This window comes from Notothenia coriiceps, unplaced genomic scaffold, assembly GCF_000735185.1.
Source record: "Notothenia coriiceps isolate Sejong01 unplaced genomic scaffold, NC01 NC01_scaffold00011249, whole genome shotgun sequence".
Taxonomy (NCBI): Eukaryota; Metazoa; Chordata; class Actinopteri; order Perciformes; family Nototheniidae; genus Notothenia; species Notothenia coriiceps.
Genome location: NW_011343950.1, coordinates 109444 through 121827, shown reverse-complemented (window position 1 = coordinate 121827; position 12384 = coordinate 109444). Strand labels below are relative to the sequence as shown.

The 12384-nt window shown below is 39.8% G+C and overlaps 1 protein-coding gene across 1 annotated transcript in view; it reads left to right on the top strand.

Moving 5' to 3' along the window:
• tmem229b (transmembrane protein 229B) overlaps positions 1–6992 on the top strand; it is a 16202-nt gene extending 9210 nt beyond the window's left edge. Inside the window, exon 2 of the mRNA XM_010772521.1 lies at positions 5748–6992. Within this exon, the coding sequence (XP_010770823.1) occupies positions 5800–6345 (546 nt within the window). The 5' untranslated portion in view covers positions 5748–5799 and the 3' untranslated portion in view covers positions 6346–6992. The remainder of the gene's footprint in view (positions 1–5747) is intronic.
• The last annotated feature ends 5392 nt before the right edge of the window (positions 6993–12384 follow it).

The following is a 12384-nucleotide window of genomic DNA, read 5'->3' as shown; positions in this document are numbered from 1 at the left end:
TTAAAGGTGGTGGCCGTGAGCTGTACAAATCCATAGATTAGCCGCACCGTTATATAAGCCGCAGGGTCGAAAAATGGGAAAAAAGGCGCGGCTTATAGTCCGAAAATTACGGTAGCATAAATTGTGTTAATTACCATTATAGCCAGACAATAGTTTATGAGTGAACCTCTGTGGATCAGCTGCTCAGGGATAGAGGGTCGTATTTAAGTTTTTACAAGAAGTTACCTCCAGCACCTTTAAGACAGTCTAGCTGCCAGCATTGTGCATATGTTGGGCAATTTGACCAATTAGCATAAGTTGTGTTAATTACCATTACAGCCAGACAATAGTTTATGAGTGAACCTCTGTGGATCAGCTTCTCAGGGATACAGGGTCGCAGTTTTTACCAGAAGTTACCCCCAGCACCTTCAAGACAGTCTAGCTGCCAGCATTGTGCATATGATGTTAAAAAATGATTTGGCAGATTTGGACCATTTTGTAGTGGTTTTGGAGTTTTGTACTCTGGCTGATTCTGACTACCATGAGTAGTGCTGTGAGCTTTGGACATAGAGAGCACAAGATGAACATGGTTACTAACGATCAGAATCAGTCCACAGAGAGGAATATTGAAGTTTTTCCAGGTCCTCGTCTTCTGTGAGTCCGAGACCCCGTTAGGATGTCACATCAAAAATACTTTAGTGGCAACCTTCAAGTCTGAGAGAAACCCCCTCTGACGGAACACAGGGGTTTGAGCCTCTGCAGATATCAATCAAATAAAATATCTGAATTCTGACTTTTTTTCTCAAAACTTAGAATTTTTTCAAAACAATCTGACTTTTTCTCAAAATATCTGAATTCAGTTTTTATTTTTTATGACTTTTTTTTCAAAATTATGACTTTTTCTCTCATAATCTCGAGAATCTGACTTTTACAACAAAAAAAAAATAGAATTCTGACTTCTTTAAAAAAATATATAAATTCAGACTTTTATCTCAACATTTTTTACTTTTTGCTTAAATGTCAGACTTTTTCTGAACATCTCAAAATGATGCTGCCTTACTTTTACATTGGAGGTGGGAAATAGGAGTGACGTTACACCCGAGTTTACTGCATTTCAGTAGCACCCATCTGCATGAGAGAGAACACCACAACAAGCAGAATAGAGCCTCTCTTCAATGCTCGCTAGTTTTAGCTCCACCCTCTTACGTCACTTCTGGTTTCCCAAAATCAACATAGAGACTGCAAAATAACAACAAGGTGACAGCCAATAAAACAACATGCCAAACGTGTGGCTTCAAAGCTGTAGTCCACAATCCAACGGGTGATCATAGCGTTCATTGGATTGACTTCAAGTTGGGCAGATATTTTTCTCAGGTTCCAAAGAAGCAGAGATTCAAGTGTGAAGTATTTTGGAAGTGCGGTTATCCAGGAATCTGCTTTGAAGAATTCAGGAGAACAGGCCTTGGGACAGCACTAGACAGGATTACATTAGATACTGAGACATTCCTGCAGGTCTCTCTGAGGGTCTCTTGAGGGTCTTTGAAGGTCTTGAGGGTCTCAGAGGGGGGTCAGGGTCTCTCTGAGGGTCTCTTGAGGGTCTTTGAAGGTCTTGAGGGTCTCAGAGGGGGGTCAGGGTCTCTCTGAGGGTCTCTTGAGGGTCTTTGAAGGTCTTGAGGGTCTCAGAGGGGGGGTCAAGGTCTCTCTGAGGGTCTCAAAGGGGGGTCAGGGTCAGTCTACACTTCAGTTTGCCTGACGGTCAGACCAGAGCGGTCGAAGGTCACAGAGCCCCTCCCTTCTGTTAGATTATATATATAGAAATGTATTTATTAGGATAAACCCCTTGAGACGCACCATCTGGGTTTCAAGGGGGTCCCGACAAAAGCCACGTCTCACAGACAGACATGAACAAAATAACAGAAAGCAAAGCACGACAAACCACGTGCCGTCTGTTCAGTAACATTCATGAAGTAATACCTACAATCATTACAATGTGATAGACAGTGTCTCAGATCAGTTTGATCAATAACAAGAGCAGCTGGAAGTGAGATGATGATGAAACAAACCCAACGATGATCTACAGCAGCAGGTCAAGTACTCCGGTCTGTTGGGGCTTTACACGTCAACGCTCTTCTGACAATGGACAGAGGAATACATCTGGACAGAGTGTCTAACTTAATAATTTGACGAGTAAGGTACAAAAATACTGCTTTAGAGAAGGGGGACAGTTCAAGGAAATGCATTTAAATATAAGTTGAAGCCAATGCAGAGGGAGGTTCCTCTCACTGATCTGTGTTGAATCTGATCTGAGCAGGACACACTGACAGGAAGTGACACAACAGGGGAGCAGGGCCAAACACACACACACACACACACACACACACACACACACACACACACACCACACACACTGAACAATAGCAGCTCCGGAGTTGAGTCCCAGACAGATGTTCTCTGCAGAGCAAATGCCAGCACGCTCTGTAACATTCATAATGAGGAGTCAAAAATAACCCATATTAAAACACCAAAATTGACCCCTTCACATTCACTTGGATCACCATAAAATGAACATTTACATGCAAGCAGAGTCAATGTCACAGACATACAACCAGAAGGACCTGATGGAAATACCAGTCTTGATGTGGAAATCTGGTGAAAATGAAATAAGAAAAAAAGGCCAGTCGTCTGTTGAAGTTCTGATAAGACTGTCCCTCTCCAGACAGGCCTGTAGCATTTTAGCATTCACTGCATATGAGCATCAGCGCAGATAAGAGTATCCACTCATGTTCCTCTACACATCAGCTGTCTTAGGATAGCCCATTTCTCTCACCTCACCTCGTATTGTTGCATTGTATCTTGTGGGCTTTCAGATTTGAATTGCAGATTAATTAAACATTCAACTCTGTATCTGTTTTTTCCTGGGAAGAAACGTTTGGTATATGACTAAAAAAGGTTACCCAACCTGCAGTAGAGTAATAAAGCTTCCATCAGTTAAATCCAAGCAAATGTTCTATCATTTGGCACACTTCTTTGTTAGAATGAATCATTTTAAAACCAAATGACTTCTCAATCCCTCCAAAATGTCTCCATTAGCAGCAGCTGTTACTTTGAAATGAAATGAGTCATCATAAAGAGCAGAAACCTCAATGGATTAAACGAAAATATGATTAATTCCTCTTTAAGACTATACATCTCATTCATAGTAACCGTATGTCCCTATTCTTAAACACACATTATAGGAATTGCATTTATGTTGGACTATTTAATCCCACTTCCACTCATTTTGAGCTATTTCACTCGATTTACTTTCAATGTGAATTACAAATGCAGGACATAGTGTGCCCTTGCTAGTGTTGTTGTAGTAAGGCTGTGGGGGTTAGCATGTTTGGTTGTTGTGCATCACATCTAAGGAATGAACAAGGATTTCTTTCTGCTTTTGCTCCTGCCATTGAACCCCTTGCTGTTGCCCTCTGGAAGTCTCTAACTTTTTCATTTTGTAGAATTACCAGTTTAAATTCCATCTCCCTCAGCTCATAATTGGTTTCTCATGTATTTTGGATCACAGTTGAGAATATTTGACACATGGTTTTGTAGAAATGGTCCTCTTTGCTACCATAAGCCTCTTTGATGACCTAATGATCACCTCCATTGTAATTCTGAATGCTACAGGGGAGATTGTACACCCCGCCATGATACCAATTTTCAGGCTCTGTCATGCTTTGGTAAGTACCAATCCAATGTTGTGAAGCATATTACATTTTGCACATTATGTCTTGAAAATGGGCTTTAACACAGTTTTGGGTGGCATTTGGAACAGGGAAGAAAGAGGAATCTACCCACGGAATGCAGCATGTTGATGAGCCAAGTGCATCCTCCAGGTCTATTACACAGCATGTTTTTAGCTGCATAATATGAACACCCTGAGAAGCAGAGCGTGTTCTTTGTTTTGTTCAGATGTGTCAAGAACTTGGTGTATAATTAGTTTGTTATGTCATTTAATAACCAGTGTCTTCACGTTAAAGAGTACTGTTAAAAAATTAGCAACTTTTCCTTTAGAATTACAGTTTCTCTCGGTCTCCCTAATAACTGTCAATTATTTAATAAGCCTCATACTGTATAGATCTCTCGACCCCTGGAGCACTTAACCTCCTAGTAGATTATTATGGATCCTGGAGAGGGCAATCTCTTTAATGTTTTACTGCATATTTTTCCACGTTGCCTGGCTAAAAATCATTGTGTTTTCCTGGATAATCTACACACAAACGTTCAGTGACTTTCCCAGAATGTTCCATGAGGTGATTTGTATGTTCTGTTTTTCAAACTACCACTATTCTTCCCAGCGAAAAGCGATTTTTGTCAATTTTAAAGGGATCCTTGCAGAGCTCTGTCCCTATGGCACCTTTATTTTTCATTTCTTTGAAACAGTGTCTCCATCTTCAAACCAAGGAAATGGCTCAAGTTTTATTGTAGTTTTTTTTATCATCTTCTGATGCTTTTGTCCTTTACTTTTTGAGTTTCATTCTCCGCTGCACTTGGATCTTTAATAATAATAATAATAATAATAATAATAATACATGGGACTTTTATAGCGCTTTTCATGAAACTCAAAGACGCTTTGACAGAGAATTAAGAAAAGACACAAAAAAAAAACAGAAATACAAAAAGAGATAAACAAAACAGAAAATAGGGGTGGAGGGGGGTGGCCAGTTGTTGAATACAGTGTTGAACAGGTGGGTTTTGAGTGATGTTGTGTGCTGTGAGGGAGTAAGAATCTCTGATGGATCGGGGTAGTGAGTTCCAGAGGGTGGGTGCAGCAACGGAGAAGGCTCTGCCGCCCCAGGACTTGAGGTTGGTCCGGGTGGGGAGGGACAGGAGGTCGGCAGCAGCAGAGCGGAGGGAGCGAGTGTGTCTGTGGAGGAGGTCAGTCAGTTAGGATGGGGCCAGGTTATGGAGGGCTTTGTATGTCCTTAGGAGGATTTTCCACTGAATTCTCTGGGGGATGGGGAGCCAGTGGAGCTTGATGAGGACGGGTGTAATGTGTTCACGGATTTGGGTGTGCAGTAGACGGGCATAATAATATGCTTTTTCCCCAGTATTTCAACCGCGATGATCTCATTCTGTGCACACCATAAGTAATTTTCCAACAACAGGACACTGTTACCATGCATTTGGATGCATTTTCGATTAAATATCATGGTTAGCAAACACAAAGATGACTATATGCATTTCCTTTTCCGTGTCTTCTTCAAAATAAAAGTCACCCCTTTGTGTTTCCATTGGAAAGCTTTAATGTGAAGCAGCAGGCGGAGGATGCTTATTTGGCTTCACCAGTAACTTAATACAGCTTTGACAGTGAGATTGATGTCAGTGAGATAAAATGACACTAGATTATTAGAGCACATAATGTAAAAACTTTAGATGTGTATAACAGAAAAATACCAAGCATAAATAGCATCAAAAAATTGAAAGAAACTTTTGACATTTTGGGTAATTTAAACATTTAAAAAAAATACACATTTATACCTTTATTTTAATTACTTTGCATCTGCTCATAAATTCACCAGAAGAAAATACAAAATGTGCATATTTGAACAATTCAGAAAATGTGTAATTCAAAAAGGAATAGTCTTAATACATTGGGGAAGTTTCATGATGGTTTCTATTTGTTAAAAATCTGACCCTATTCACCTTCAATGTCTCCCCTGAAAGTGGATGAAGTTGGCATATTGTGTCCCTTTCTAACAACCTTTCTTTTGCTCCTTTCTCCTCAGACCTGCCACACATTATAACAGATAGAACATCAGTGTGAGAGCATCAGTAAGGATGGTGACCGTGGCGACCCCCGAGGCTCCCGTCCCTCTCACAGCTCTGTCCCGCTGGTACCTCTACGCCATCCACGGCTACTTCTGCGAGGTCATGTTCACCGCCGCCTGGGAGTTTGTGGTCAACTGCAACTGGAAGTTCCCGGGCGTGACCAGCGTGTGGGCGCTCTTCATCTACGGCACCTGCATCCTCATCGTGGAGCAGATGTACCTGCAGCTACGCGGCCGCTGCCCCGTGCTGCTGCGCTGCGTCATCTACACCTTATGGACGTACATTTGGGAGTTTGGCACGGGGCTGCTGCTGCGACAGTTCAACGCCTGTCCATGGGACTACTCCGAGTTTCGCTACAACTTCAAGGGACTGATCACGGCTGAGTATGCAGTGCCCTGGTTCTGCGCCTCCTTCATCGTGGAGCGCTTTGTCATCCACAAAACGCTGCGGCTGCGGTTCCACGAGGGGCCCGAGGACGGCTGGTCAGGTGGAGGTGGAGGGAGGAGGAGCTTAGGGACGGAATATGATGCTAATGGTCACTTTAAAGGAGAATGAATGAAGGATTAACACAATCTGATCGCCTCACCCACTAACTGTGAGGGGTGAAGACACACACAGCTGTGTACACTGGGCTGGTGTGCAGAGGTGTGTCAGAACAGACAGAAAACGAAATCACTCCTCGTGCTCTCTGCTGTCCACAGAGACACAATAACTCCATGCTGCTGCATCTCATAACCAACACACGCATTTTCATGTGGGGTCGACCTTAGGGAGATCAAGGTCTTAAATGACCCGGATTACACACTTACAATATCTCCTGTCCCACAGACTGCAAAGACCTCTAAATAAAAAACAAACAGTTGTTTAGTGTTATCATCCGGGGAGGAAGTTAATTCAAGAGCAATACTTGTTTTTCAAGGGGACATCATTTTATCTGAAAGCAGAATGCTTGCTGCGTAGAAATCCTCATAAAAAGTAGCTACAGCTGTAACACGTTATTTTTAAAATGTACATATTGTCCTTTAGTATTATTCAAAGTACTGTAGTAATGTAGCTACACAATGCTCTATAAGAACAAACCCACCATCCTCGTGTGTCATGAAGAATGTTTTAGTGAATAACGACAATGCCTCGGAAAAAAATGCATGAAAAAAGATGTCTTCCAATATAATATACATTTTTAGAATGCTCATTCAGCTGTGTGTGTGTGTGTGTGTGTGTGTGTGTGTGTGTGTGTGTGTGTGTGTGTGTGTGTGTGTGTGTGTGTGTGTGTGTGTGTGTGTGTGACTGAGCTCGGGGTGTAGAGCCGGTTGACCACAGATCAGTTCCTGGTTGTTACTGTCTTGAAAGCATGTTATTATAAGTGTCCTCGAGCAAGGTACCCAAACTGTTTGCGGTGAGCAGCATCACGACCCTGCATGGCAGTATGAATGGGTGTGTGTTAAGGCTAATGTGAGATATTTTGAGGCGCTACAACAATGCAGTCCATTTGCCATAGCAGGGACGCTTTTTATTTTATTTGAAATAATTAGGAGTCATTGGCAGCAGCATAAAGCACCAAAGAATGTCCATTGAAAAAGTAGCAATATTACATTTGGAGTGTCACAAAAAGACAATGTTTCGGGTTTTTCGATTTCAGTTTTTCCATTTGAAAAATATGTTTTGAGAACAAATGTCACATTCACAAGTTTTCACCATCAAAGTGATGTTTGTCGTCAGGTTTTCACCCCAATGTTCATTACCCTCACTTTATATCATCATAATCATTATATTATAGTTATTTGTGTGAAGGAAATGTTTGTGAGGAAATGTGCAGCAGTGTATGGTGATTATTTATTTTTTAATTAAAGAAAACACGTTTTTTTCTCTTGACATAAAAAGTATTATAATTTGCTGCTCATTTATTTTTAACATTAATTATCTGTGAGTCACAATCGATTTTGTTTCCGTGGCAAATAATGACCTTTTTTTTAACTTTACTATGACTTCAAGTAACCCTATACTGTAACTGGATTTCTGACTTCAAAGTTACATGAAAACCTCCAAAAGTCTGCTACCCCAGGCATGCATAATGCAAATACTGTTTTCCCCCTCAAATGTAACACCTAAAGTTGATTCTGAGACTTCCTGTTTTTTCTGAGCAGAAAGCAAAGTTCATGCACACAGAAGCTGACAGTCATTGTTAGATATGGTGCTGCTGAGTCAAGCATAAACCAGGTTCTTAACTCTTTTCACAGTGCATCCAAGATACTAAGGGATTGACAATACATAGAAATGTGTTTGCTTGTTCCTCAAGAGCACCCTCCGTTTATATTGCTGACTCAATCCCAACATCTACTGTAGACAATAGTTGGATGATTAAATTTCAGCTTTTCCCGAATTCTCACTTTTAAAATGAAAGTCCATGTTTCCACAACACAACTGGAACTTGTAATGGTGTGACCTTCATCATTGTGGCCGCAATGGCATACAACGTTTTCCCCCTCACTGTCAACCCTGGAGGGTGCATGGCAGGAGGCTGTAACACGTGATAAAGTGCTGCCACCCTGTGGATACACTGGAAAATACAGATGGTAAACATGTTTTATTAAGCTTGGACAACAAGTAACACTCATTGTCAAGAATCCTTAATAGGATACAAATAGAATAATGTTTTTTTATTTGTTGTGTTATTATTATAATTGCATTATTATTTATATATTTTACATGATTTTATTTATGTCATACATCAATCAAAAGGCCTAAAAGCAATAGGTTCTGACACAGCAATGATTATTTAGCTCAAGGCCCTTAACCTTTGTCTTAATACATTTAATAAACTACATTTTGATGAATGATATGAAGCTAAAATCTCTATCTAGTCACTGTCTAATCAGGTTTTCTTTGTGTGTATGAGCATGTACCACTATAAACTTCTGTTCTGGTATTTTTACCTTGAAGCTATGTGTCCAATTCTTCCTCCGAACACAAACAAATAATGCATACAATGTTTTTCTTTTTTAATTCTGTCTGTCTGTCTGTTGGTCGGTCGGTCGGTCGTAAATGTATGTCTATTGATTTTCTTAGCTTTGCTTGTGATGAGTCATTTTCCTGCTCAACCAAGATGTGTTTTAAATATGTTATAGCTTGAGAGGTAGAACATTTGTGTCAACCCATTAAGGAACACTTCGTTCTTCAGTTCAAATGGACTGCATTTGTATAGTGCTTTGACACTATTCAAGACTACTCAAAGCACTTTTTACAAAGCATTCACACATTCATATAGAAGAGGCAGAGGCTGCCATGCAAGGTTCTTGGGGAAACCAACATTCACACACCGTTGGCCATCAGTAGCAACTTGGGGTTAAGTTTCTTGGCCAAGAGCCAGCCAAGAATACTGCAACACGCATAAACATTACAAACATTTGGAAATACATGTTTTTCACTGGACAGAAATAAGATGAAAAACTGTAATCTAAAAAATAAACTGTCAAACAAATGAGTATATTCCCATTTGACGTGGTAGAGAAGAAGTATAATGTTGCAGAAAATGGAAATACTTGAGTAGAATACCTCAAATGTTATCCCAAGAAGCCTAGTCTAGAGTAGGACTACTTGATTACATGAAGCCTACTTACTGTGTACCACAGCAGATTAATATATGTTTTTAAAATAAACAAGGTTTTGCTGCTTTTTGGAACAAATTAATCGTATATGCTCTTCCTGCTGAACTGTTGAAAAGAAGATGTGCACTCACTAGGTACATAATTTCCTTTGGTGCGCATAAATGTCATATGCGCATTTATTAAACTTAACAAGGTTTGGGGGTTTGGTGAAAGGGTCACCCAAATCAACATCAAACTGTGGGCTAAACACAATTATTATATTACTAGGGCGCTGTTTTATAACTTTGAAAACTTTATTGAAAAGCCACTATTTATTTTAAACAAATAAATTAAATAAAACAAAGTTTCAAGTTTGAATAAAAGGTTTTCCTTCGTTAGCCAACTCCCCATCAAACCAAAGATGGCGGTCCAACGGCAGGAACTAGAACTCCAACTTTGGGATGTAAATCGTTTTTTGTCCTTCAGCGGACCATTTTTATTCATCCAGATGTTCAGAAAAGTCTAAAAGGCATCTAAAAGTTTCGTCATAGCAGCGGTAAGTGTTTCTAAAATAACTTCTATGTTATCTTGGAAACTACCCAACAATTTTAGTTTGCCAACGTTAGCTTTCAAGCTAAGATCGGTAATGGAATAACTGTTGCTAACCTGGCGTGAGTAGCTCCGTGAGCTTGGTAGCTAATTGACCTAGCATACATTTAGAGAAAGACAACGCTATTTGTATTTTTTATGTGATAATTTGATGTTGAAATGAAACCGAGAAACACAATGAAATTCTGCTGGTGTAATAATTGTTTTTAGTTGACCATTATTGTTAAGATAGTATTTAGCAGCCGTACACATGCTAATAAGACTAACGTTGCTGCATAGCTAAAACATTGACAATACAATTAGGCCTAAGTAATTTTGCTGCGGGTACAACTAATAGTTAAACATTACAAACATTTATTGTCTGCCTACAATTTATGTGTGAGTTGCTGTTAAAATGTTTCATTACAGCAAGAGGTTTTTGTCATTTCAAAATCTTGATGTGACATTTCAATGCGTGATTTGATGTAGTTCAGAAATTCTGTCAGATATAATATTTTGGGTGTTTTCATCCATTCGCTTTCGAAAGGACATAACTAGATCACAGATCCTAAAAGAAACAAATAGACAGTAACAACTTAAGCTTCAGGACCTTCATTTGGCCACTTGATGGCTCTCTTTTTCACCAGAAAAGACAAAAAAGCTGGATTCATTCAGCACGAGGACACAGGTTGATCCTGAGTCATCAGTCTTCATTTACAGGATTGTTTGTTCAGTAGACTTTTTTATTACTGTGCTAACTAAGCAATGAGACAGAGATTGGCTTACAATATGACTTTGTATGTAGGACAGTACCTCTTTATGTGAACCAACATGCCCACTCCACTCACTTCAGTCAATATGCAAATGTTACTTTTTATAAAAACTTGTCATGCATTTGCCAAGTTGAGTTCACGATTAAACAAGCATAATACAAAATCAACTCATTTAATTATATTAATGATTCGATGACAGATTTCTATTTGTTTTTACAGTGAAGGCCTCAAGCTAAAACTTCCGCCTCCTCCCTCTCATGTTGCCACACCTTGTGTCGAGTAGTGAGAATCTGGGTTACGTGTCTTGGCAAATCCTTTAATTGCTCAGAGTCCCCTGTGGCCCCAGGGCCTTCAACGAAAGCAAAGCCTACCTGCATGAGGGTGTGTCCACTTCACACACTCAGCTGCACTAATGGCATGAACCTGCTGTGCCCCTGCCTCATTTGGCACTGTCAACATGTGGCTTCATCGCGACTCCTCCAATCAGTCACTCGCACTCCAAATATGGAGATTCACAACCTGTAATCTGTTCTCTGGTAGTGTCCTCCCCGAGCCCCGAGGTAGATTTTAGGGCCTGTTTTGTGAGTGTGTTGTGTGCATGCTGTCATGTGTTTTTAGTTTCACCAGGCTTTTCTTGTGTGACTTCATTGTTCTCATTGACAGGTTTCCAAGTTGTGTAACAGGAAGTGCAGATGGATAGATGTCCAGGGATTAATATAAAATGTGTTAAACAGTGTCACCTCATTCAAACTACATTTTATAGCTTCATGTTATGATGCCTCTGTTAGCAATAAATGCGTTGACAAAGAAAAACATAAAACAAACTAAAACTTTTTTTTAAATAACGAATCATTGCTTGATGGTCTGGTGAGTTAAGCATTTGATTTTAGAAGAAGTATTCAGATCCTTTTAGTTAGGTAAAGCAAAGTGTAAGTAAGGACACATTAATACATTATTAGAGATTGTCATGCATCAATGTATTTTATTGTTGAGGTGGAGCTAGTATTAAGTACTATACAGTGCTAACAAGCGATATAGCATTTGAAAGGCTTTTTTAACAGTGCACAGCTTGCTTCACATACATTTACTAATGTTACATCACTTTCTGCAAACTTTTACAAACAGCATAAAATATATTTTTAAACTCTATTCTCTGGTTTAGCTCTAAACACAGAAACACTGAATCCGTAGGTTCCATGTCAAACACTAACCAATTATTTGTAGGCTACCAACAAGATTATCTACACCTATTATTTGATTTAATCGGTTTAGACACTCCCCTGTCCTATGTTATTACAGACCTGTGAACTAACCACAAACACTTGTATCAGATAGGAATATAGCAGAAACACTGAAATGAGTATTTGCCAATATTTTGGGGGGTTCTAGGCCTGTACAGTTATAGGGAAAATATGTCCCCTCTGTGTAAAGAGATTCACTCTCTTTTTGTCCTGATCCATTTATATAAAAACCTGTCTGACAATGAGCTAATCAGATTTTGGCCACTTTGTGATGTCATAACGATGTTTTGGCTTGTGTAACCATTAGCCAATCACCAACCAAGGTAACCCCCCCCCACACATTATCAGCTGAATCTCCTCCTAGAGCACCAATAGGCGCTTTCACACCAAGTACTTTTCCTACGAATT